At 41.5% G+C, this 26,336-nt stretch overlaps 1 protein-coding gene across 2 annotated transcripts in view; it reads left to right on the top strand.

Annotated features, from left to right (window-relative positions):
• The window catches only part of Fgf12 (fibroblast growth factor 12), a 539,267-nt gene that overhangs the window by 271,596 nt on the left and 241,335 nt on the right, over positions 1-26,336 (top strand). Inside the window, exon 1 of one of the 2 annotated variants that reach the window (XM_031363564.1) lies at positions 7,957-9,527. The exons of the other annotated variant lie outside the window; for it this stretch is intronic. Coding sequence (XP_031219424.1) covers positions 9,329-9,527 — 199 coding nt within the window. The 5' untranslated portion in view covers positions 7,957-9,328. Of the gene's footprint in view, positions 1-7,956; positions 9,528-26,336 lie in introns of those variants that run through there. 2 annotated transcript variants of the gene reach the window in all.

Raw genomic sequence — 26,336 nt, 5'->3', positions numbered from 1 at the left:
TTCTGGCTATTATAAATAAGGCTGCTATGAACATGGTGGAGCATGTGTCCTTATTACATGTTGCATATACCCAAAAGATACTGCAACATGTAATAAGGACACATGCTCCACCATGTTTAAACATTGTTTTTAAGTCACGTTTAAGTCAATACACTTACAAGTACCTAAAATGCTCAAAATATTATACAAGGGGTTTATAGTGACAGACTTATTAATCAGATTCTTGCAGATTCTACATATAATCTTATCTAGAGAGCATGTTTAAGACCTTTTTTTCTGAATTGGATTCAATTTTTTCCTGAAGCCAAAATTTTAACTCTTGTTCTTAGCAAATAAAAGATGTTTCTGATTAATTCTTCTTTAAAAGCAAGCTATTACTATTTCCTTATTTCTGCCCTTGTTAGGGAGGAGATGCCGACTGCCAAAAAGAGAAGAGACATTCACTTTTCCAGTGCCAGAGTGGTTAACATACCCAACTAAATGGGAGATAATTGGCTTGTTTACTTGTAATGAAGTCTCAAGTCTTCAATAACTGACTACACTATGTATGCACCCTGTAAAATGTGTTGATACCTTGTGAGATCTCCACTAGGTGATTCAACAAATTGAAAGATTATTATCCTATTCAAAATCTTGCAAAAAAGGTTGATTATTCTTTAAATACTAATTGATTGTTCTTTAAATACTAGACTGATATGAAATATTCTACCATGAGTATCTTATTCCTATCCCCGCCTCCACATGCTTTCTGAACATCCCAGCGTGACATGCATTTTTCTATCTGTCCATCCTCCATCACTCTACCACTTTTGGCTTCTGAGTTTCCCAAACATCCAGTTGTCAAAACCAGTGTTCTTCTGTTGTCATTCTAAATATGCTGGGTTAGCAAAGAAAGTGGGCACAAAGGAGAACACTTCTGTATTAAACACACAATACAAATGAGCAAATGCTTGGAATTTTGCTAGATGCTTTTTTTTTTTCTCTCCTAGACTTAGTGAACATTTTCTTCTGACTAGAAGAGGCTGCATCTTGTCCACCACTGCTCATTGCTTAACTCAGGCTTTTATTCACACATCTTCTGATTTTAAAATTAAATGCTTCAGCTTCAATATATCACTTAAGTTCTACATAGTAGTCATTTCATAAGAGAATAAACTTAGGCTTGATCAACTAAACTAGCTTTATTTGAAGATTAATTACTTACTCTAATGACATGTTTATCTTAACTTACATTTTATTTTTAGAGTTTTCGAAACCTAGGCCCAAGAATGACTTTATCAATCACTTCGTCCAAATTGCCATTAGATCCCCGATATGTTTTTCTAAATCATTTGCATATTTCAGTTATTTAGAATAAAATCTTATTCCGTATCAAGCATAATGTGTGAAAAAGTAACAGGATCTTTCTGTAATTGTTTGCTATTTTTACAGTGCCCAGTGCTGTGTGCGACATAGAGGGCAAAAATATGATTTTAATATGATTTTTTGTAGTATGTTTTGAGTGTTAGTCATATGCTTTTCCAGCCAGATACATTCCCTGGAAATTTGGAAACTAAAATTAGAAATGAGAGCAACCAGGAATGGCCTGTGGAGAGAGCATCTAGGAGAGGATGGGTATCAGTATAAATATTAGAGTTATCAAACATTTTAAGGTCACTTTAATAGCACTGAGACCTCCAAAATTGGTTCATTGTTTTATCTGACATCTTTGTTTCACTGCCTTATTAATCTATTTCTATTGCCTATGGACATGGCTATGAGCATGTTCACCAATGTATATGTGTGTCTGAGGGAGAGGGAGAGGGAGAGAAGGAGTGAGGGAGAGACAGAGACATAGACACAGAGAGAGAAAGAGAGAGATACAGAAACAGGAAGAGAACTGAAAAAGACAAACCTGGATGTGAAGACTGTTAAAGCAGAAGTCTGAGTACAGATACATTCCCACACTACCAAATTTTAAGATACATCAAATCAAGGCAGGCAACTCTCTAAGGTATGTGGATGAAACCAAATAATCCATTTGGGAATACAGAGGCAACCTTGAGTTCCTTTCTTTCTACAAAGAATGACTATGCCACACTTCTCTTTGGGATGACTTACATATTTATTGGACTTTAAAAGATACATGAGGAGATGGATACATTTTGTTATATTAGTAGCAGAGAGTGAACTTAAAGTCTAAAGCATACTGAGCCTGTGCTCTTATACTGAGCTAAAAACAAAGCTGTTGGATGGAGGAATTAATGCCTTTATCCAGGTGTTCAGTGAATATTCGCTCTGACAGAAGCCTATCCTGAGTCTAACAGGCACCTTCCCTTCTGTAGGCATCACCAGCACTGGTGTTGTGTGGCCCTCACTCCACCTGGCATGGACAATTACCTGTGTGCCCAAGTAGTGCACAGTATTTAGGAACAGGAATGAAGGAAATGGAAAATTCATAATCAAGACTGGCAGAAACAAACCCTCACTTTAGCTTTGCATCCCAGAGGATTTGAAGATGCAATGGCCACAGAAGAACAGGGCATTAGGGTGTTTGCACCCAATCTGTCTACCATATAGTGACCCCTTCACAGTTATTCCTAAGACTGTAGTAGAGGCCAGGGCATGCAAATGCATTAGAAGTTCTCTCTGTTTTCCTGTATGTGGTCTCAGTAAGGGCAATGTCAATGTGGAGGTCAGCAGACCAGAGTGTGATTCCTAGATTTTCATTGTGTGAGACTGTAAAGCTATTGGACTAAGTGTCCACTTACAAAATGAGGTTATGATTACCTTCTTAAGTTCAGCAAAAAGTTTCTTCACTCTTAGTGAGAGAACACATGGAAGAAGAGTGTTCAACACTTCATAAGGGTATCTGGGTGTGCTGGTGCATGCCTTTAATCCCAGCACTCTGAAGGCATGGGCAGGTAGATCTCTGAGTGTGCACCCAGCCTGGTCTACAGAGTGAGTTCCAGGACAACTAGGGCTACAAAAAGAAATCTTGTCTCAGAAAAACAAAAACCAAACAAAAAAGAAACAAAAATAAAGAAAAGGCAGTAAGGAAGAAGTATCTATGAGGGTAACCGAAGTGGCAATTATACTCGTAATTCTGAAATTCATTGCAGGATTATAATTATTAATGGCATTCTATTTTTGTTGGTGTACAATATCAATATTATGGTTAAAAGGAACCTTTGAAAATGATCAAATTTGTGTTCAAGGAGCTCTCAGCTGTGTGTGTCCTAAGAGCTTGATCTTTCTGTGTCCAGTTTCTTCATTATAACAAACCAACCTTAGAGGACTGTCATGTGTGTATAGCTGTGATGCATTTGGGGGTGTTCAGAAAACTTACCATTAATATTCATAATTAAAAGAGACATACTTTGGGCATTGAACATTTTTCTTTTTAAGCTGCAAAGCCATTACTCTTCCTCTGTCCTGAATGAAAATGAAATATATCTTTTTATCACTTTGAGAGATGTCTAAAGGAGACACTCACATACAAAGAGTAACTCTGTTATTGAATTGTTGAATAAAGAACCAAGAATGAACTTGTTACAGAAGGAAATTCAAAAAATTATTAGAAAGTACTTGTTTATATTGCTTTGGCCAGCTTACTTTAATTGACCACCTGACAGAGTAAAGGGACTTAAGTACAGGGATTGTACAAGACAAATGCTTGGAGACGAGCTCTGCTATCCAACAAGCCTGCTGTTGTTAAGACCAGTTAGCCCATATTCCTGAACTTTGAGTCAAAGGGCTGATCTTCCAGAAGGATGGTGGATGTGCAGAGCTGGGCTTCTTTGTGTTTTCAACAGACAAAAACATTGGCCATGTTTTACTGATGAATACTATCTCTGTCATTGCAAGGCTAATCACTCACTCCACATATATTTCCCGTCTCCATTAAATACATTATGTCTGGAACTGAATGATGAAGTGTGCGGATCACGAAGTACCATTTCTTGTTCTGAAAGGTCTGTATTTTATAGCAAGGTCTTGATTCAAATGGACTTCTAAAGGGTAGGACTCTCTCTCTCTCTCTCTCTCTCTCTCTCTCTCTCTCTCTCTCACACACACACACACACACACACACACACACACACACACACACACACACACCACATTATTCTCACAGTCTGTGGTATTCCATGACCTTGGTTAAATACTTCAAGTGTTGATCTCATCTGACTGTGTTGCAGCTGTGGTTCCAATAGGTTGATTAATTCATCCAGTAGCTTATTTCAAATGCACAATTAAGAAAAGAGCCCCAAACGAATGTGGTGGCATGACTTTAAGCTAGTTGAGGGTAAGGAGATTGTAAAAGTGTATAGAACAATGGTTCTCAACCTGTGGGTCAAGACCCCTTGGAGGGGTTGGCATACCCCTTCACAGTGGTCACATATCAGATATCTTGCATATCAGATATTTACATATGATTCACAACAGTAGCAATATGACAGTTATGAAGTAGCAACAAGAGGAAATTTATGGGTGGGATGGTCATCACAACATGAGGAACTGTATTAAAGGATTGAAGTTAAGGCTGAGGACCACTGGCATACAGTTCCCCTCAGTTACTGACACCATATCCTGAACACCAGGTGCACTCAATAGAGTGTTTAAAATGGACATGTGAGATAATTCTAGTTTGATTTGGGAGTTGGAAGATTTGGCCTGTGAGCAAGCCAAAGACAATTAAATCTGCATTTTTTAAATTTTAAAATATGCAGATGACTAATACTGTCTATATTTTGTTTGACTGGAGGTAAGAGATATAAATATAGCTATTTAAGAATCCTTCTGATGTGTATTTGGCAACTTACTCCAAACTTAAACTTTTCCTACTCATGCCTTCAAAATTGGAAAGGGACATTCTTCATTTATCCTGAGAAAGATAGCAGAAACATTAAGATTTGTACAGGCCTGAGATATCACAACCATTACCAGATTGATTTATCTTCCCATCCACAGATGAGAGCTATTGAACATATCCTTGGAAGAAGCACTGGGAGGAGATTTTAATTCAGTGAACCAGATAAGAAAGCTTTGAATTAATTCATGAAAACCCAATTTACATCTCTCTTCTGAGTTCAACCTCCATGAACCTAGGACCTAGATTTCTTTTTTTCTCTTAGATTTCTGTATATCCATTCTTTCTGTTGAGGAAGTGGAGCATATGGTAGTGCTGATAAAACATTTAAGGGCCACATAGCTAAAATGTATCAACAGTAGCAGAAACACAAGGTGAAAAAGTCGTCTTTATCTTTTCATGGAAACCTAAACATCCCATTCTAATAGAGATCTAAGACTAAACCCGTGTGTATCTCACAAACCTGGTGTTGATTAGTCTTTACGTGCCAAAGTCGATAATGATGTTTCAAGATGTCTTTCAAATAGAAAGAGTTGGTTTTTCACATCTTCTTTGTCTTCTTCCACACGTTTTCTTTGCTTTTACATGTGCTCCCTTCTCTATTAAGCACTCTGACCTCCCAGAGAATATAATAAAGTAACGTGTTGGGAAGACATGCCCCTTTACAGTCCTGTTTGAAGGGAGAGGGAGGCCAAGGAGTGTAATCTAGAGTAATTTTGAGCATCTTGCTCTATTCTTCAGTATTACCCGTACGTATTACATGTATACAGTAAATGGCCATATTTTGAGACTGAGAGAAGTTTTTAAGAATTTCAATGTATGTGCCTCAGTCATAGAGATTTCTGTTTCATATTCTCAGAGATTCTCATAGGGAGTCCACATTTTTTTACAGCAAGCATCTCAGGTGAATCACATGCATTCAAACACCTCCATCCACCATTCATTCGGCGTTTTCCTGTTGTCAAAATGCTTACATATGTACGTCCTGTTCTGGGCTGTGGATGGGAACAATTATCTTCATTGTGGGGATGAAAGGGAGCAAGTTGAGTTGATTTCCTTAGGGCCTCATTATAAATTGTCCTCTTCTTCACTCCTCTTGAGATTCCCCTTAGATGACCTTTTGTGTGTGTGTCTGTGTTTGGGTGTTGATTTGCAAAAGACAGCCTTCCCCCAAAACCCCCAAGCCAGCCAGGACTATCTGTGCCTGCCTTGCTGAAAAATGAGGCGAGTCTTCTTGTAGCCAAGGAAGGAAAATAATTTTATTTGTGGAAATTGAACACTTCCCTAATTGACTGTGTTGCCAATTGATTTCAAGCAATCCCTTTTGTCTTGTCAGATGTACTCTGGAGTGTGCATCCCGTTCGCCGGTCTTGATCCGTGTTTTTCAAATTCCAGGAATGAATCCATCATCCCCATCCAGGCAAACTGAGCCCCTTCAAGACCGTTGCTTTCCCCATTGGCCATTGGGAGCCCCCTCCCTTCAGCTGTCTGTCATACCAGCTCCTGTAGGTCAGGGTCAGTCTTTGCCAGTAGTCAGTTAGGCCAGACACCTGATCCTGAGCAATGTTGGGTTGTCAGACTCACACACCTCTGTCCTTCTTGTTGCCCAGTTAATCTCAAGTAGGCCAGCAAATTTGTACCCACATTTAGACCCGCATTCCTGGGGTCCCCTAGAGTTTGGCCCCATTTTTAACAATCTGCAGGCTGCTACCTTCTTCAACTTCTTAGGAAATTTCTAGTATATACCTGTCTCTGCTTGGAAATCACAGGTTGAAGAGAGAGTGGTGCTATTTGAAGAAAAAAATGCCAACACGACTAAGGGTCATTCCCAGACCATAGCTTGAACCAAGGGAGAATACAGGTTTTCGGAATCTCTAATGCTGTGATTCCTTGGATGACTCCTATTTCTCTATCAGGAGCATGGCAAGCATTTCTGGAGACAAGAGTGCGCTCCAATGCTGTAGTTCACTGTCCTTGCTTGCAACACTGTAACCCCATCTCTATTCACTCTCAAGGCAGGTTGCCCACAAGACCTTTCTAGGCATTGAGTCTCCTTTGTAGCTTTCCAGACAATAATAAGAAATCTAGGTCCCAAAGGAATAGAAGCACACTTTGCTGTTCCAAAATGTGGCGGCGGCGGGGGTGTTTGTGCAATATGGGAGACCCGGAGGTCATTGCTACTTTATCCAGTGTGCACTTCCTTCCTGGAGAATGCTACATGCTTCTGGTCACTGGCGAAGGCATACTGCACCTCTGCTCCCTGCACCATCCTCCTCTCTGTTCACCCAGGGTCCTTCAACAAGCCAGTGGATGTGTGTTTTTCTCTTGGGGGTGGGGTGTGGGCTGAGAAGGGACTGGACACAGCAGACCCAGGCTGCAGTTCCCTCACTCTGCCTCTGAATTTCTCATCCAAACCTCAATCACGTAGGATTGCGTAGAGAGGAGAAAAGGGGAGAGACAGAAGACAGAGAGGGGGGAGAAGGGTGTAGGGGTGGGGAAGGAAGGAGAGAGTCTGGGAGCAGTGGGCGCGAGAAAAGGGAGCAGGACCCAAGCGCGGCGCTTTCCAGCGCTCCGCAAGCCCAGCCCCAAATTTAGTCCCATCAGGAAAGCTTTCCAGCTCCTTAAGAGCCAGAGTAACTCCAGCGGCTGCTTGCTCCCTGTCCCACTCGCCTTCTCAGAGGCTGCTGTCGCCTGTGCCCGGAGTTTCCTGCGGAGCTAGCGCTTTGGGGGAGACAGCCCGTGGCGGCGCCCAGGAGCTTCTGCCCATGAATGGGACTCCGCCCTGAGCGCCCCCTCCCGGTCTAGGGGAGGTGGCAGGGGGCGCCCCGCGATCCCGCGGCTCCCAGCCGCCACCGGCGCAGCAAGTTGGGCGAGTTGGTGGCCGCCGGAACCTGCCTCCTGTCCCCGGCCCCAGAGTCCGCTCCCGGCCCGGGGAGTCTAGGTGGCACGCGCGGCTACCTCCCTCCGTCGCCCAGGGCGGCCTAGGGACCCTGCCTGCGCCGGGGCGCCAGACCATGGTGGGCAGCTGCGACCCAGAGCCGCAGCCGCCGCGAGCCGACGTAGCCCTCCACCAGCCCCCGCCCCACCCGAGCGGACGCGCGGGGGCTCGCAGCGCGCGGTCACTTCCTTCCACGGCCGGGATGGGCGGCGCGGGACCGAGCGAGCGGCCCAGCGGCGGCCGGGTAACCCCTATCTGAGCTGCGGCCGGGAGCTGCCCACCGCCGGGGCGTGCGAGCCTGGGGTCCCGGAGGCGCGGCGATGACCTGATCCTAAGCCCGCCAGGGCGCCCGTCCCTCGCTGCCCAGCTTGCTCGGAGCCTGTGCGGAGACCGGCTCGGTGCTGCGGCTCGGGCGCACGGTGGCGGGGAAGCTCCGGTGAAAGGCTTGTGGGCGCCGAGCTGGGGAGGACACCTTCGGCAGCTCTGCCTTTGGAGGGGCTTCTGTAAACTACTGAGTCATTCCAGATTTAGGATTTCCTAAATAATCACCAACTGTGCCCGTCTCGTGCCGGAACGCAGGCAGTGAGAGCGGGAGCGCCCGCTCTCGGGACCCCGCGCATTCCCGGGGTGCTTGGCCCTCGAGGATCTCCCTCTCTCCCGTTGTCCCTCCCCCCTCCCTCGTCTCCCGCTCTCTTTGCAGTGCTGCTGGAGGAGAGGCGCGCTCACCGCAGCTGGAAACAGCTGCACCCTCTTTCCCACCTCCCCGCCCCGCGCCCCTACCCCGAGTCTGGTTAACCGCTCCCACTTCTCGCCTCTTGGAATTCTAGAAGTAGGGGTGCCGGCCCCCCCGGAGAACCGCAGCCGGTGCGATGCATTTCGTAGACCTCACCCAGCTGGGACGGACCTCCTAATCTTCAGAACCGCGGGCCACAGGGAGTTAAATTGCTGCCTTCCTCTTCTCTGTCGCGGTTGGTGGTTCGTTTTCTAAAGGAACGTTTTATTCACTTTTTACTATATATATTTTTAAGCCGGGGGCTCTCTTCCAGCCTCGGTCCAGACTCTGCCTTGTAAACGGGTTTCTATGTATATATGTGTAGGTATACTTTGGACACCTTACAACGCTTGCGCCTCTCCAACCGGGCCACGACTTGTTATTTTGGACATCTTTCCCCCCTTTCCACTTGGTACCCTGAACGCAGTGTGACCAAACTCCCCACTGCCCTTTGGACGTGGATCGCCTTGGGGTGCAAGTTTGGGGTACAAACGTCTACTTCGCAAGAAGGCCTGGGACCGCCCCGCCCCCGCCGCCAGTGGTTGGGGAAGTTTACATCCGGATTTTCACACGTTTTGTTGCCACTGCCCAGACTCTGACTAACCTTGTGGGCTCCAGGTTTTCGAGACTGCAACCTCCTCAAATATTAGCACTGCCTCCCCGCGCCTGTCCTATTCCTCCAGGCCCCCGAGGTCCTGCCCTCATCCCGGCGGAGCAGGAACCCGAGGGCGCAGTGGAGCCCGGGGCCTCGGGCCCGCGCTGAGCAGCTATGGCTGCGGCGATAGCCAGCTCCTTGATCCGGCAGAAGCGGCAGGCGAGGGAGTCCAACAGCGACCGGGTGTCGGCCTCCAAGCGCCGCTCCAGCCCCAGCAAAGACGGGCGCTCCCTGTGCGAGAGGCACGTCCTCGGGGTGTTCAGCAAAGTGCGCTTCTGCAGCGGCCGCAAGAGGCCAGTGAGGCGGAGACCAGGTCAGTAGCAGTCAAAACAGTGGGCTCCCCAGAGGCTGACGCCCCCCATCCCCTTTCTTCAAAGCTTCTGGGAATTGCTCATGGAAGGGAATCAGAATTCCTTTCTTCCATGCTGGCCCACCTTCTTTCAACAACCTTGTGTCAGTTAATAGCTTGTCCCATATTCGGGAAAGCACTCTACTTTCATCCACCGAGAGTCTGACTAGTATGAGGGTCACTTGTATAGATGCACCTGGGTTCCATTATCCGGTAAAGCTCTGGAGGGCAGTGCCTAGTTCGTTCGTTCATTCATTCATCCATCCATTCTTTCCTGCGCCACCCATTGCTCTACCCATCCATCCATCTACCTACCGAGAAATCATAATACCTACGGAGAATATGAAAATAAATAAAGGTCTTTATACTCCTCATAACCATGTAAGACAGATGATTATGAATCATAAAAGAAAACAATGTAACTTAATATTATTTTGATTTGCTCTACCTCCAACAAGCATGTGGTATTTTGCCTTTTAAGACATTCCAGTTTCCCAAGTTTTCACGTTCTCACGTGTTCATCAGTTTCTTTCGACACAGGACCCCTTTTCCTATTCTTCCAACCAGTTGATAGTTACCATGGGCTTGTCTTATAAAGTTTACTGTCCAATTACTATTCTCTGCATACTATAGCTTTTGAGACATTAGGCCAACACCATGATATCTGCAGTTCGGGCCCCAGGGAGTGTAAAGAAAATTTGATGTAGCGGACATTTCTATGTCACAACCTTTCTGAAACTGATTCTGCTCCCGCGGCCTTGGGTTCAAATGGTACATCCTATGTCTCCATTTACAGAAGGAAACCGTGCTCCTTCAGTATCAAGGTGACAGTTCCTGCCATAAGCTGGGATCCCCTTACACTTTTACACTTTGAGAGAACGAATGCAAGTCACCAAAATCCACCATTTCCTCAAGTCCTTGATCCTTTGGGTGTGGCTGTGAGTCCCTTGTGATGTGAGGCATCTTCAGTCCTGACAGCTGAAGGAAGGATGGGCTGAAGAGGGGGCCTCTCCTGGGATGAGTTGACAACCTTAAGCCTGTTTGCTCCTCCAACTCTGCTGTTCTCTTGAGTTCCACACACTGAAACGTGTAGGTTAGATTCAAGTGGAACTCAGAGTAAGTTACGATTTTGAGAGTAAGCCTGGGGAGGAAGGTGCTTTGTTTTCTTTAATTTTTTTTTTCTTAACTATCCATAGCATTTGTCACATTAGTCTCCCCTCCCCCCTTTGTGGCTCATTTTCATAGTCTCTGATGGCTGCAAAGCAGCAGATTCCAGGAGTAAACAAAACTGATGTTGACTGGGATTCAGAGGCTGTTGAGGTCTTTCCCTTTTACACCCAGTACATATGCCTCCATGTCTGGTCAAGTGAAGATCGGAGCTAAAGCAGCATTATCTCAGCGTGCTACTTCTTTTTAAAGGGCAATATAAATCTTTGTTTTGGTTGAATGAGATCCTTTGGCACCTTTCTCTCAGGGCTGATGTAGTCCGCAAGGGACTCCAAGACCCCAAACCCAGTGTGACTTACATACTCAGTCCCTGGAGTGGTTGTAACACTGTGTTTGGGACAGTTATGTGATATTTATGAGGTGATCCTACTCAGCCTTCTCAGATAACAAGACAGCCAAAGTATTAGGTTGGTCTGGTCATAACTCTGAATGGATGATGTGAGCTCATATGCCTGTGGAAGTTGATTTGCAGATGAGCAGTTTACATGACTTCATTTTTGCTCGGGAGAAGGGAGGGATTGTGTACTGTTCCCCGAGGCCGTTTCCTTAGTGTCTTATTAGAAAATAGGGGATTCTCTGGGTTTATTGTTTCCTTTGGTGATTATCTAATATACTCCTCATGTTCACACACTCAAGGCTCATCTTCAGGATCCTAAATGGTCACTTCCTTTAGCTAAAGTGTCACAGGATGACCGACCAGAAAGACAGTAGGAATTGCTAAGGCATTCCTAGTACAAGGACACCAAGAATGAACTCACACATGGAAAGGCTTCAGGCTGTTCCAAGACTTGCTTAGTCCTGAAGAATAGGGGTGTGGGGCGTTAGTCCTGAAGAATGGGGGTGTGGGGCGTGGAAAAGCTTTTAGGGAAGAGGATAGTTGTGCTATTAATGTTACTAACAAAGCCAAATAATTAATCTGTTGATTTTATATCAGCAAACATGATTCACACAGCATGAGAGGAGGCTATGTATAGAGAGACAGCACCTTCCATATTTCAATTCCCAGAGGATTCTTTAGTGGATTGAGGGGGAAGTTGCTCAACACGAAAAGAGGTGATCTGTTTCCTGTTTTGTAACTACTTTGATCTCATAGTCACCTAATAGTTGAGTTATTTTTCAAAAATCCATTCATGCTCCAAGCAAGCTGAGCCAAAAATGGGAATGGGGTGAAGGGGAATAACTTGCTATAGTAAGGGATTTCCGCCCCTGAGACACACACTCCAGTGACCAGACTTCCTAGGAGAGTTCTGCTAAGGCAGTGAGCCTAAACTGGATATGTCATGGGGAAGGTCTTGGTGGTGGTTCTGATTTCAGGACAGATACAACAAGCATCTCTCAGTCTCTTTTCTTGGCTTGCTAGGTTCTAGAGCCTCATAAACACATCACAAGTCTAAGAATCCTCTCAGTATAAAATTCCCTTTTCAAAAGCACAGACATACAAAATGGACCCAAAGGGAACTGGGGAGAAGGCAGGACATCACAGGGCCATAGAGCACACCCATGCTTCGAGTGAGCCATCTCTCAATCACAATGTGCTGATGTACTCCGGGATCTTGCAGCAGAACCTTGATCTGAAGAGACTACAGACAGTGTGTGGTTTATCTGTGATATTACACAACTGAAGGATGACAAAATTGGGACTGGAAGTACATTCACCCCACCCCTTTGCTTGCTCTATTTGCAGTATGACATAGAAAAAAGTAGCAGGAGAGGTGGGTGTCTGCTGTCAACTGAGGGAAATAGTTTTGTACTTTTCAAATGTTAGAGATTGGTAGTACTGGTTGGATTATTGACAATTTGAACGCTTAGTGTAGAAGGGGTTACTCTTACTAAATCTCTGAAACTATCGTAAAGTATTTGAGGCTTGCATCTCGGAAGTAGAAGTGACAGTGTAATCCTGTAACTAGCCCAGGTCTTGGTAACATCTTAGTCACTGTGTGGGTTGTCCTTCTTTGAAAATGAAATGTTGGAGACCCTAAACTGACATGCTGTCTGAAGCGATTGAACCATGAAAAAAAACAAAACAAAACAAAACCTTTAGAACATTTCTGTTCTCTCACTTTCTAATAGAGAAGTGTGATGGCCATTATCTGAGGCATTCCTTTTGTGAGAAGTACCTGTATAAGCCAGACTTGCTACAGTTCCTCCTTAAATGGAGCTGGTATTTAGTTTACTGCACTCTGGCATTTAGTCCACCCATATACATGCATTATTATGCCCAACATTTGTTTTTGTTTCCAGTCTCAAATATTTCACCTGTGACTCCATAGTTACTGCGAATAGCCCCACACTGAGAAAAGACAGGTACTGGAAGAATTGCTGACAGAGATTTGATATCAGAATGGACAAGGTGCAGGGGAGTCATCTAGGGTTAGTCTCATTTTGCAAATGAGAGCCTCTGTGTAATGTACAGAGGGACTAGAGAGGCCTAAAATCTGTGTGACTTAAGGCAAATCTGCATTTTGCTGTTGCTAATGCGTCTCTGTATAATTTAGTCCCTTCCCTTAAGCTATTAAACAAAACCACCAAGGAGGAAAAATTCCCTCACCTAAAATACATGGAAAAGTTTTCCTAATGAAGCACTCTGCCTTCTCCACCATTTCCCTTCTTAAAATGATGTAGTATGATTCCATCTGTAATAAAATAAGCGATGGTGATTTTACCAAGTTTTGTTGATTTTCTTTCTCTTTTTTTTCTGAGCCTTTGTTTCTCTCATGAAATTATAGCTGTTTATAATATTTCAGTGTTCTTCCGACTCCCTTTGGCAGATGTTTAAAATAGTATGTAACAGCATACTCATTCAACATGTTACTATCAAAGTTGCCAAAATGCCTAAAAATATCCTTTCATGCAAAGGAAAAAAGTGTCACAAAAAGTAAAGTCTTTAAGAAGAAATATGTCTCTAAATGTGGAAGAGTGCTTATTTTGGGGGTCTACAGAAGGGAAAGTAGATGTTTACAAATCGAAAAACTTCTAGTCTGACATTTGAGATGTTACATTTATAGCAAATACATTTACTGCATTCTTTCTTTCACATGGCTTATATCTGAAATACGAAATTAGTCTAATCAGATGATATTTAATTTGTTGTTTATTTAAAAAAAATATGACTACCCAGTCACAAACTACAGTGAGACAAATTTTTGTTTTAGTAAACATCTTACAGTTTAAAGTGATGTTTAGTGATTTCCTAAATCTCCTTTCTCTATGGCCTAGCTTTCTCACCAGCAATTGATACTTCAAGTGTAAGGACATTGTAAAAATGTAGCTTCTGTGATCTCTTGATTTCTTTCATCCCACAGAGATCTCATCAAGCTCTAACACAGGATTAAGCTTTTAAAGTTTTAATGAAGTTGATATTCTCGAACAGAATTAGGAAAAACAATTTGCAGGAAATGAGGCAGTCTCTGTAGTTGAGAAAGCACTAGGAATATTTTTAGATTTTTAGAAACAAGGGTTTTGTCTCATAAATCTGGAGTTTTAGAAATACTCTTAGGCTTGATAGCACAGTGCTATATTGTTCTATTCCTGGTGAAAATGTCTTTGTTGCATTTATAATCCTGTGCCATGTGAATCATAATCGATTGCTCTTCCTTGTTCCTACAGGGATTCATCTTAAGGGTTGCTTGCTATCGGTTCGTACCTTTGGGATTATTATAGATTTTGAGCCCCCCACTCCCAGTACAGCCTTCTTAGACAGGTGACTATCCTTACTATACCACTTTTGCTAATGGTTTGCCCCGGATCTGTGGAACGTTTGTGTTTTTTTTTTTTCCCCAAAAGAAATACCATGTCTTCGGCTTCCAAAGCCACCTCCCAAGAGCCTGTGAGAAGCCAGACCTTTGTGGTCAAATGCCTTTAAAATAACCAGATATAATAAAATTTTGTTTCGTTTTATTGAGACAGGGTCTATGTAGTTCAGGCTGTCCTCAAACTCACATAAATCTGCCTGCCTCTGCCTTCCTAGTGCTGGAATTAAAGTCATGCACCATTGTGCCTGACACTATAGTAAACACTCTAATAATAACTTGCATGACTTTGAGATAGTGTTATGCTAATCTTTTTAGCACTTCATTGAGGTATTCCCCCATTGTAGAAAACAGAACACTGCACTCCATGTAGATGTAGCAGAGAGAGATGGGTTCTAGCTACTGTAATCAGAAAATGACTAAAGTCATCAGTCAGCCTTATTGCTTTTTATCTGCTACCCTACTGGGTTAAGAGGCTCTGGTTGTGAATAACTTAATTGTTTTGAAGTTGGAAAATTACTGTGGGAAGAACCTCAGTAAGAGATCAAGAAGAGTAGAGTATGATTGTGTGGCTTCTTTGCTCTGTGCCCCCTGTGTGATCTAAAGTCCCCAAGGAAGATGAGTGAAGTGGAAAAGCTGATGGGGATCTTTTGTGCTGAGGAGGCACCCCAAGGCTGTCTTGCTCTGGGCCAGGCTCCTGGCTGGGATTCCCTTTGCATGTTAGGAGCCTCCAAGACATCAACTCATCAACTCGTGCCTCTGGGGGCAGCAGAGGATCCTCAGGGAGACTTGGGCCCAGTGGGCAGACCTTCTTGAGTGTAAACATAAACACTTGCTTCAAAAGTTTCTCAGATGTTTTCCACAGTCATGTGGTTAGTGCAAGTTCAGCAGAGCCCTGCAGGATTATTTACTTAGTCTTTTTTTTTTTCCTCATTCCTCATTGAGGTTACCATTTAACGGACAGCAGAACCATTAAACAATGTGACCTGTGGAGTGAAACCTCAATAGGAATTCTGGACTTGTTATTTTTAAGACCCTTAAGTACACTTGCTTATTAATCCCTTTGAGTCTCAGTTTACCAACTGTAAAATGGAGACATCCTCTCTAGTATTTAGTCATGTCACACCTGTTTCCAGGATTATCTAAATGGAGTTGTAAAAGATGAGACAAGTAGAAATGGGTAGAAGACTGAGAACATTCAAGGCAGAGGAGAGCAACTTCCTTAGTTCCTTGGGAGATCTGAAGAAAGACCAGAGCAGTGAGATCCTTTGAGATGGTGGTACAGCTCTACAAGACCCTGAGAACCCAGCAAAGTCTATATGATTTGCCTTTTAGCAGGGCATTCTGGTCTTGGAGAGGAGAATGGACCCACGGGATCTTGAATGGAAGCCAATGAGTAGGAAGGCAGTGAGAACTTGAGCCCTAGGCCAGCAGTTATCAGAAAGTTGTGGTATAGGACTTCTGGGGGTGTCTTGAAAAATCTCCCTGTCCACAAAGGCAAATATTTACACAAGCACCCGGCCCCATGTTTTTCTCTTTGCTTGTGTCCTGAATGTTCCCATGCTTTTCTCAAGGGTCTAGTCAATAAGTATCCAATCATATGATGCTTTACTGCTACAGCCAGCTTATCTTGATATACTTTCAACTGCAACAGTATACAGCCAGAAACAGAGTTCAACAGAGGATTGAGAATTAAAGTACCTCTGTTAGGGTGACTTCCAACGTGCTTACAAGTTACACTTCTCACTAACAACTTAAAATATATAGTTACATAAGTGAGTTCAGCCTAACCTCATCAGTCTATATATAGTCAAGCAGCATTGAAAAGGTGCTCTTTGTAATGGCTATGTATTTGTCATTGATCAGTGGGTTTATGTGTATATATGTCCCTTAGACTCCTAACTTCTACCCATAGGCACATTAATTCCTCTTAGTTGGAGTTCAAGTAAGTATAGTTTTTTTTAAAGTATTTATTTCTTGTATTTTAAGTGGATGTGGGTGGCCTGAGTATGTGCATAAAGTGTACCACATGTGTGCCAGAGCCCATCGAGGTCATGAGAGGACTTGGATCCTTTGGAATTGGAGTTATGTGGATGGCAGTAAGCTACCATGTGGGTGCTTGGGACCAAGCTCTTGCCTTTTGTAAGAGCAGAAACTGCTCTCTTAACCACTGAATCTTCCCTCCAGCCTGTTCAGGGAAGGATGAGTTTCCACTTCCCACATTAGGACAGCAAGGCCCTGCAAGTCAGCGCCTCCAACATTGTTGTACTAGTGAGAGTCTAGATTTGGATTTAGACTTATTTTTCATAGTCTAGAGCTCATTCTGCTCTGTAAGTGCTGGAAATCAACCTTGGTTTTCTTCTTTGAAAGCAAGAAACAAAGCTAAAGATCTGTTTGCCTGGAAAGGCATTAACTCCAGCTTCTTTTCTCCACAGGAGAAAGACCACTCATGACTGGAGCCATAAGTGAGGAGCCTTCTTCCTCCTTATTAAGCAGGACAGAACCTATTTTGCTAGGATGCTGTTTTGTGCCCACCTTGTTTTAATGATCTGTGATTTCCTAGCAGAGATAGCTTTGTCTTAAATATCAGTCTTTATTTGTTCTGATTTCAATTGGGACCCATTCTGTCTCCTTGAGGGTTTGGAATGAACCCTTACATGCTATAGTGTCTGTTGTGTTTTCTAAGCTAAAGTCAAATGAGGTTGAAATGAAACACAGAAGAGATTCACTAGGGAAATCCTGAGATCGCATATAAGTTGTTATAAAGAGGGAAAAATAGATGAAAATATAGCCAGAAAAGTTTTTAATTTTATTGTGCTTGTCACTTCAGTATTGTATTTCCATTCAGAGAATCCAGATGATGAACCAGATGATCTTACAGTGGTCTCAGATCAGAATCTATTTACCAAGTAGAGGATCGGGAAATAAAGTTTAAGTACTCAAACTCAGGTCCATGTACAAATTGTCAGGTTAGAATAGGAGTTGATTCCATTTGAGGGAAAATAACCCTAGCTATTCCACACATAGTATCCATTCAGTGATGTCATATTCTTAAAAACAAAAACAAAAACAAAAACACAAAACGTCACCCCAGGGAGTTGGGAGAAGTTTTTCTATGTCCAAGTAACAATAAAAAAATGTTAAGAGGTAAAGAGAACTTCCACTTCTAAGGAAACCCAAGTCTCCTATGGACAGAAATAGAACTATTGTCACATTTTGTTGTTCAAGAGGACTGATCTGGATCTTTGCCATCAAAGTGCAGTCGTGAAGAAGGGGAAGATAGTATGAGGTTGATGGTCCTGAATCCTCAAATTCCAGCAAAGGAAGCTGTGTTGATAACCCTGTTTTCACAGGACATGTCTATGAGAGGTTCTTCTACTTTAAAGTAGAAAGAATTTCCAATTGTTCACCTCCTAAGCTCCCCTGTCCTTTCTTGTAAGGTCCTGGGCCATTATATTCTGTAGCTTTTGGTCTGTAAGGAGTTGACAGGCATGTGTGTGCACATCTGCCTTCACATCCTACAGCTTGCTGCTGCCTTCTCTTGAGCCGATGAGTATATCCTGTGAGGTCTGGAGAGCAGTGAGTGTTCCATTATTGGATTCCAGGCAGGTATCTGAAATTCCGATAGAAAACACTTCTTGGAAATGGCAATTTAGTTAGAACTTTTGCCTCGGGCTATGATATAGCCAGCATATCCTTAAAGATGCCTAAGTCTTGGGATGTATAGGATTTTAAGATTTTGCACTTTTAGATTGTAAAACACTGGAAATAATTGCAGTTGACACAATCATCTCATTAGAGAGGCCTGGGTAAATTAACAAATGCAAATGATAAATGGCAAAGAAAGAATTTAAATTCACGCAAATTCTATCCCTCCTTGCAATGTCACAGATATCTCCGGTGCCAATGTTTAATGCTGGTAGTGAAATATATGTACTTGTTAGAGAGAACTGTTCTTGAAGAGTGATAATCAAGTTACTAGCCAGACATTTGCTGAATTTCCTTGTGCCATGTATTTGGGAATAGTAATGTAGAACTAACCAGAAAGTCCTTTCTAGACAGGATATATATTACTAAGATTCATTAACTCTGGCTGCATGTGGATTCCTGTATGCTGTCTACTATCATCATGTTCTTTTAGAAAGTTTCTTCTTGAATACCTATATTTTAAAAGTAATTATTTAATAGAATCTGTCCTTTAAAAACACATGTCTAGCTGAGCATGCAGCTTTATTAACGTTCATTAACAAGTTGTCCTCCACCTTTGCCGTGAACCTCTTTAGCCAACTGCATCTTCTTCACTATCATAAAACAATTTTTATCCATCTGTTTCAGTCTTTTCAGTTTATAGCTGTTGTTACCTCTGTGGGGTACAGTTAACCTCTATACTTGTCTTTTATTTATTCAGACACCTCTCTCTTACTTTTATCCACCCTGCCGTAGCTCTGCCATTATTCCGAGCTCAGCTCAACTCCCATCTCTCTGCCAGATCTTCTGAGTTCCTTCCAGGTGGAATGAATCACTTCCTGCCAAGGCTTTGTACCTGTCTTTTATGCAGATCATTCTGTCTTATATTGTAATTATTGTATAAGTATTGCCTCTGCCTCTGGAGTGTGAGTTCCTGGATGGTAAGAACACTACCATAGCAAACTTCCTTAGAACGTGGTCAGAAATACCTTTCCAAACAAAAGTAACTCTACTAATGACTCTTATGTTCATAGAATTATTACTAGTTAAATTTTAAGGAATTTTTTTCATAAACAGGAAAACTGTGGACAAGAAAGGAAATAACCATTTTACCCTAACAATAATTTTACTTCATTTAATATTAAAACAGCAACATATCATTGATACATTCTTGATTTGATATGTAGCTAATAAATAATGCTTAGAGCCCTGTGACTACCTTTTTTCTTCAACTCAACATAGTGACTGCTCATCTCATTTATACTTCACATGTTTCTGTCATATGCTTCCTTCTTATCAAGAGTAACTACTTCAGGAGAAGGCAGTGTCTTTGGGGATACAGAAGGAACGGTTTTACACTGTTTATGTGTTTGACCCAGGAACTGAGGATCTACTAATGTAGCAAGTTTAGAAAAAGGCCCATCTTAATTTTGTCTGGCTTTGGTTTCTTAATGTTGGGTTAATGAAGAATAACCCCTGTTATTGATTTCAAATTTAGTCATGTCTGGTCCTTACATTTACATTTGAGACTAGCAAGCCATTTTGGTGTTAAATACTCCTGAGGAAAACTATTCACTCTGTTCTCACTTCACTGGGTGAAACTGTAAGTGGTGGGGGAATAAAATATTGATTAGTTCTAATTAAATAGCTGTCTGTCAATGATTTATTCCTTCATTGGCTTTCTTCCTATCTGGTCCCTTCTTTTTAAAGCTGTTGATATGCCACCATCTTCTATATTTATTTCATTGCCTGTGGAGATGTGAATGAAAGGTTTTGATTCTGTCTTAAGTTATAGCAGTGAGAATGAGCCCTGCTGACCTCATCCTTTGTCTTTTGTAGTTCTCTATTCGGGGTTAGAATGAAGGGGATTCTGGGATTCAGCTTTATCATCCTTGATGGACATTTCTGCTGTTAATGCCTTTTTAGTTTACTTTTTTGTTGCTCTGATAAAATTTTAACCCAAAACAATTTTTGTAGGGGAGGGTTTACTTCAGCTCACATTCTGTAGCTCATCATCAATGGAAGCAACAGCAGGAACCTGGAGGTAGGAACTGAAGCAGAAGCTAGGAAGGAATTCATGCTTGCTCACTGGCCCCTTGTTTCTGCTCAGTTAGCTTTATTATGAAACTGAGGACACACTGCCTAGGGATAGTACCACTCACAGTGGGCTAGGCCTTCCTATAACAATTAACAGTCAATAAAATGCCTCAAATATATCACCACAGAATAATGTGATCAAGGGAATCCCTCATTTGAAACTCTATGAGATAACTGTGGATTGTGTCTAGCTGAAGCTAACTAGGAGAATACTCATAGAGGATTCTAAGATATCTCTATATTAACTCTAAGAAAATAGTTAACAATAGGTTTGACATTAAGTTTTATGGGAGGTTCTATGCATATTAAGTGGAGTAGCAAAATTTAGCAAATATATTGTTTTCTTACCTATGTTTTTTTCTTAGCCACATTAATATAATTTATCAGATAATGATTACTTTTTGAAAATTTTCTTTTTTGATTCACAACTCAGTGCTCATCTTGAGGATCCTAAATGGACAGATAGACTTGCTTGGATCTCAAAACTGGAATGATAAAAAAGGAAGCAGTTTTTGATTTCCTGGAAAATACATTGATTTATTTACCACTGGAAGCTTAATGAGATGTTAAGAATTAAGCAGACATGACTGGAACTATTAATGTAGTGGAATAAAAAAAATTCTGAGTACTGTTACATTTCTTTAAAAATATGCTTTTTTGTGTGTCTGTTGAGGGGAGCTATGAGTGTGCTCAGGTCAGAGTCACAACTCACATGAGTTGTGCATTTCTGTCTTGCATCTTATGGGTTCTGGGGATTGGCTCAGGTTATGAAGCCTGGTGTTAAGTATCCTATGTGCTGAACACTCTCACCCACTCAAGGAATATCATATTTAAGGCGGGCTTAAATTAGACATTGGAAATATGGCAAGGTACAAGATCCCATACGGAATGGAAGAGTAGTGGAGATTAAACTCATTCCTTAATTATCAAGGCTCGAGATTTCCCAGGCCTTGGGATCTCCTCTTAGGCATATTTCTCACCATAAGCTAAGGAAAGAACAAGTTATTTAATTACTCTATATCAAACCTGGCCTCTTCTGAGTTTCATCACATCTAGTTTTTTAGACAGTTGGCAAAAAATTAATTGTGCCTCTCTATGAGAGGATTTAGAAATGAAGGTTTTAATTAAAATAAGGCTTACAGTGATATTTAGTTTCTGAGTTTATGTACACTACCCTCTTTCAGCTGTTCCTGGAAGCATCACTGGTTACTGGTGTTTGAACTTTTTCATTCTTTCTTCTGAGACACGGAGCATGCTATGCTACATTTCTAAAACACAAGTTTAGCCCACCTTCTGAACTTGAAGTCTAGCACAAGTCTACTATAGTCGTTCCCTGAGAAGGGCTCTTCTTCTCTTAGAAGGGACTTTCATGATTCTGTGAGGTGGAGGCTACTTCTTAGTGTGCATCAAATGTAAGGAATATTTAGGAAAATAATCTGTATGATTCCTGTGTAGATACTAGAGTGAATGGAGGACTTGGTTTGCATCACTGGGTGGTTGACTGGGTGATTGTCTGATGAGATCATGGCACCCATCTGTGGAACATGGCTATTGTTTTATTTTGTAATAAAACACAACCCATACCATATTAGTTGACATGTAGATGTCATGGAAATGTGTTTGTTGAATAAATAGTCCTGAAAATAACACATGACTAATAAAACTAGACAAATCTCAGTAGCTCTGCAGGATAGGATGCTCAACAATGCTCTGCAGCATTTTCAACCATGCTGCTATTCTTTGAGAAATCTGAGCTAAACTTTTTTAATCAAGTTTTTCCCACACATAGATGCAATTCAAAGCAAGACTATTGACCATTAATGTGACTGTAATCTTAGGGATATAGCTGACTTTAAAGAATATCTGATTGCCTCCAAATTTGTACCCCTGTGATTTAAATGTGCATCTCTTTTCACTCACCTAAGCTCTCAGTTACTTGACAAATATCTATTGTTTATAATCTACCTGGTCGTGAAGAATTAATTAATCAATGGAGAAAACGTGAGTTGTGTGGATATGTGTGTATGCGTATGTGTGTGTGTATTCTTTCTTAAGGAAACTGCGAGTTATAACTCCACTGATATCATCTGTGACATAACATTCTATTTGGATAGGTAGGAGTCAGGAATCTTATTTTGGCCAGTGGACAACTATACCATATGTTTGCATATGTTTTCAACTCTGTTGATCCCTAACTACTACTATTAAAGCAAACTGCTTTTCTTGGGAACTTCTTAAGTGTGAGGGAAAAAATAGACAGAAAAATGTGCTGTTTGTTTTTATTTTATGTATATTTGTTCTGTAGAACACTGGTTTCAAACTCAAAAAAATTCTTTAATATTTTTAAAATTAAAATATAATTATACTACAATTTATCCCTTCCACTTCCTCCCTTCAACTCTCTTGTATACACATTAAAGTTTGCACAACCAACTGGTGTGGGGGGCTGCATGTACCCTCTTCCTCTCTATATATGTTAATGTCATTATCTCAATTTCTTTAATTATCACACACATATGCATATACACACAAACACATAAACACACACACATATCCCTCTCAATCTATATTACTAGTATGTATAAAGGCTGGGAGGCCACAAGTATGAAGTCTCATGAACATGGTTGCCTAAACAAAACCTGAACAGAGACACCACCAATAGACATGGTAATATGGAAGGTGAGAATCTCATGGGACCTCAACCCTAGACAAATAAGTACAGACAACCAGGGAATGTTTATGGTGGAAGAAATAGTTTTCCTCATAGGAAAGCACCCCTGCCCCCCACACCAGTTGGTTGTCCAAACTTTAATATGTATACAAGATATTGAACATTGGCACCATTCCACATTACCCTCAAGAATATCCCAAGACTATTTAAGACTCACTGAAACCCAATCTGGATTTTAAAATGGTTCATGGTCAACACTGAATGTCAAGAATTTAGTATCTTAAAACAAAAATCATGATGTACCCCAGACATCTCTATCCTTATTTTGTATTTTATGGCCTCCAATCTAACTCTTTCTTATTTCCTATACTGTAGCTCTGTTCTTGTATAGAGGGAGTTTAAAGACAGACAGACAGACAGACAGACAGACAGACAGACAGACACCTGCTGCACACACACACACACACAGAGAGACAGAGAGAGACAGAGAGAGAGAGAGAGAGAGAGAGAGAGAGAGAGAGAGAGAGGGAGAGGGAGAGGGAAGGAGAGGGAGAGGGAGAGGGAGAGGGAGAGAAGAAACAAGATAGTTGTATCTTTTATCCTTGTTTTTCTAGTCTGAGAATTATGATACCTAGCTTAAATTTGGACATAAGTTATTTGAGGTTGAATTGTATGTAGAAGTTGAATTGACCTTGATTAGCTACCAGTATGTAAAGTTCCCAGCTTAATCAAATCATTCTGAAGGGTGCTTTTTGGCACCGAATCTGGTAATCCATGGTTGGTCTGAAAACGCCCAAGTATCTTCAGTTGGGATCAGCATTCAGAATTTGTATGATGCCTTCAGGAGATCACTCTCTTCCTCTTTACAGTAATGTTTGGTTAGCTGTCTTTGCAACTGCTGTTTATAATGTGGCTTGAGAAGAGAACTTTATAATTTCACAGTAGGGATTTTATTATTTTTTAATGTTAGCCAAACTTTGGATTTTCATAAGAGGTTTTTGCAGGCATTCTAAATTAGGTCTCCAGTTGGTCTAAACCTCATCTGAATTGATTCTGGCACTTTCACAGGTAGAATTCACAGCGTGGGAACTATGTGCTTGAAGGCCTTGCTGTGTTTAGTTTTTTCCAAGAGTTCTCAGCGTAGCGTTGTTCACAATTGTACTTTGCAGCCTGTGAATTAATGTAATGCAAAGATACGTGTTCTGCTAATTCTCAAACGGTAGCTTTCTTTGTCTTCCTTGGGGTCCTGCAAGCCCCTATTCATAACTCAGAACCACTTCCCATGGGAGTTCCTCAACTTCTCTAAGTTATTTTGAGGATCATTTACTAGATCTCTTGTGCTTTATTCAAGTTAGTTATTTGAGCTTCCTGACAGTAGTCCATGAAATCTGGGTTGTCTTTGTAAATATTACTATTTATTGAATAATAGTCTTGTCAAATGTATTTCCTGATTTTGTGTGTACTTTTTTCTCTTTTATCTGCTATGGTTTCTCTTGATGTCAGCTGACTTGTTTCCTGTCTTTTTCTGATTAATGTCAATGTCTGAGCTTCTTATACAAATGTGACTATTCCCCATATTACCTTCTATAGCTTTCTCACTAGCCACTCAGTTACAGCTTGCCTCAGAAATCATAATCTTTCAAGTCCCAGTTGACATTATGTTTTCAGTTAACTGTTTTAATGAATGACACTAGCAAACTTGTCATTTTCAGTCACTGACCCCTCTCCTCTGATAAGTTGGGAATCCCGCTTTTCCTGATTCATCTGTCTTTCCCCACCACACTCATATTCATGGGTCTTGCTCTTCAGCCTCTTACTCTTTCGTTCATTCACCAGGTACTAAGGACATTCTAGAAACTATAAGGGATCAGTTTCAAAAACAGTTGCTATACCAGAGTTGACTACCATTGATTATATTATAAACATGTTTTTATACTTTTTGAAAATTACATACATGAGTTCTGTGTTTACAGCATTTCCCCCCAATGCTTTTTCTCACTCAAACTTCTTTCTTTCCCCCTGACTTCCTTTTAAATGCATGCCTTCCTACTAATTGAGATTATATATCTATCCAATCTATATCTATCCTCTATATATCTATACCATCTATGTCACATCCATCTATCTATCTATCTATCTATCTATCTATCTATCTATCTATCTATCTACCTACCTACCTACCTACCTACCTACCTACCTACCTATCTACCTGTGTATAAATACGTGCAAACACCCACATATATAAACACATGCACACAACTTGCTGGGACTACTTTGTGTTGCTTTTATGTATATATGTTTAGGGATGACCACTTTGGGTTTGATAACCGATAAGAGTCCTTGAGAAGATTGACTTTCTTTTTCTTAGCAGCTTGTAGCCCTTGACTTACATTGGATCTCCTCTATCCGACTGTATCGTTACGATTACATGGGTACATCTCTCACTTATATATAGAAGATACCGGCTCAGAGCAGAAATCCTTGTGCTCTGACTCTTACAGTGGTTCTGCACACCATTTTGTGATGTTCCTTGAGGCTTAGGTATAGCTTTACAACATTATCAAATTGTAGATTTGTCAGCTAGGGAGGGGCACTACTATGATCAATTGCTCTCTGCATTTTGACCACTTGTGGATTTTTATGATAGTTTTCCTCTTTGCTGCAAAAAGAAACTATCTATCTATCTATCTATCTATCTATCTATCTATCTATCTATCTATCTATCTATCTATTTTGATGAAGGATGAGAGCTAAACTTACCTGTGAATATGTGGATTTGCATTTAAATGTACTGGTTGGGTAAAGTGGCAATGGCTGTGGCAGGTTGTCTTCTAGGGTCCATAAGCCCCAAGTTAGGAATAACTGGATAGCTTTACAGCTCTAGGCATGAATTCTCTCTTATTAAGAACTCCAAAATGGCTGGGCAGTGGTGGCGCATGCCTTTAATCCCAGCACTTGGGAAGCAGAGGCAGGTGGATTTCTGAGTTCAAGGCCAGCCTAGTCTACAGAGTGAGTTCCAGGACAGCCAGAACTACACAGAAAAACCCTGTCTCAAAAAACCAAAACAAACAAACAATCAATCAATCAAACAAACAAACAAACAAAAAAACCCCAAAATGCTGAAACTACTAGAAGAAACCATATGTAGTACCTTACAAAACACAGGTGTAGGGAAGGGGCTCTGGAATAGGACTCCAATCCCTGAAGATATCAGGTTAGTAGTTGACAAATGGAACCTCATAAAACTAAACAGCTTCTCTACAACATAGGAAGCAGAGTGGGGGAATCTTTGCCAGATATAAGACAGATACAGGATTAATATGTAGAATAAACCAAGAATTT

This window comes from Mastomys coucha, unplaced genomic scaffold (assembly GCF_008632895.1).
Source record: "Mastomys coucha isolate ucsf_1 unplaced genomic scaffold, UCSF_Mcou_1 pScaffold12, whole genome shotgun sequence".
In the NCBI taxonomy this organism is placed as follows: domain Eukaryota; kingdom Metazoa; phylum Chordata; class Mammalia; order Rodentia; family Muridae; genus Mastomys; species Mastomys coucha.
This window is presented reverse-complemented; position numbering and strand designations above follow the sequence as displayed.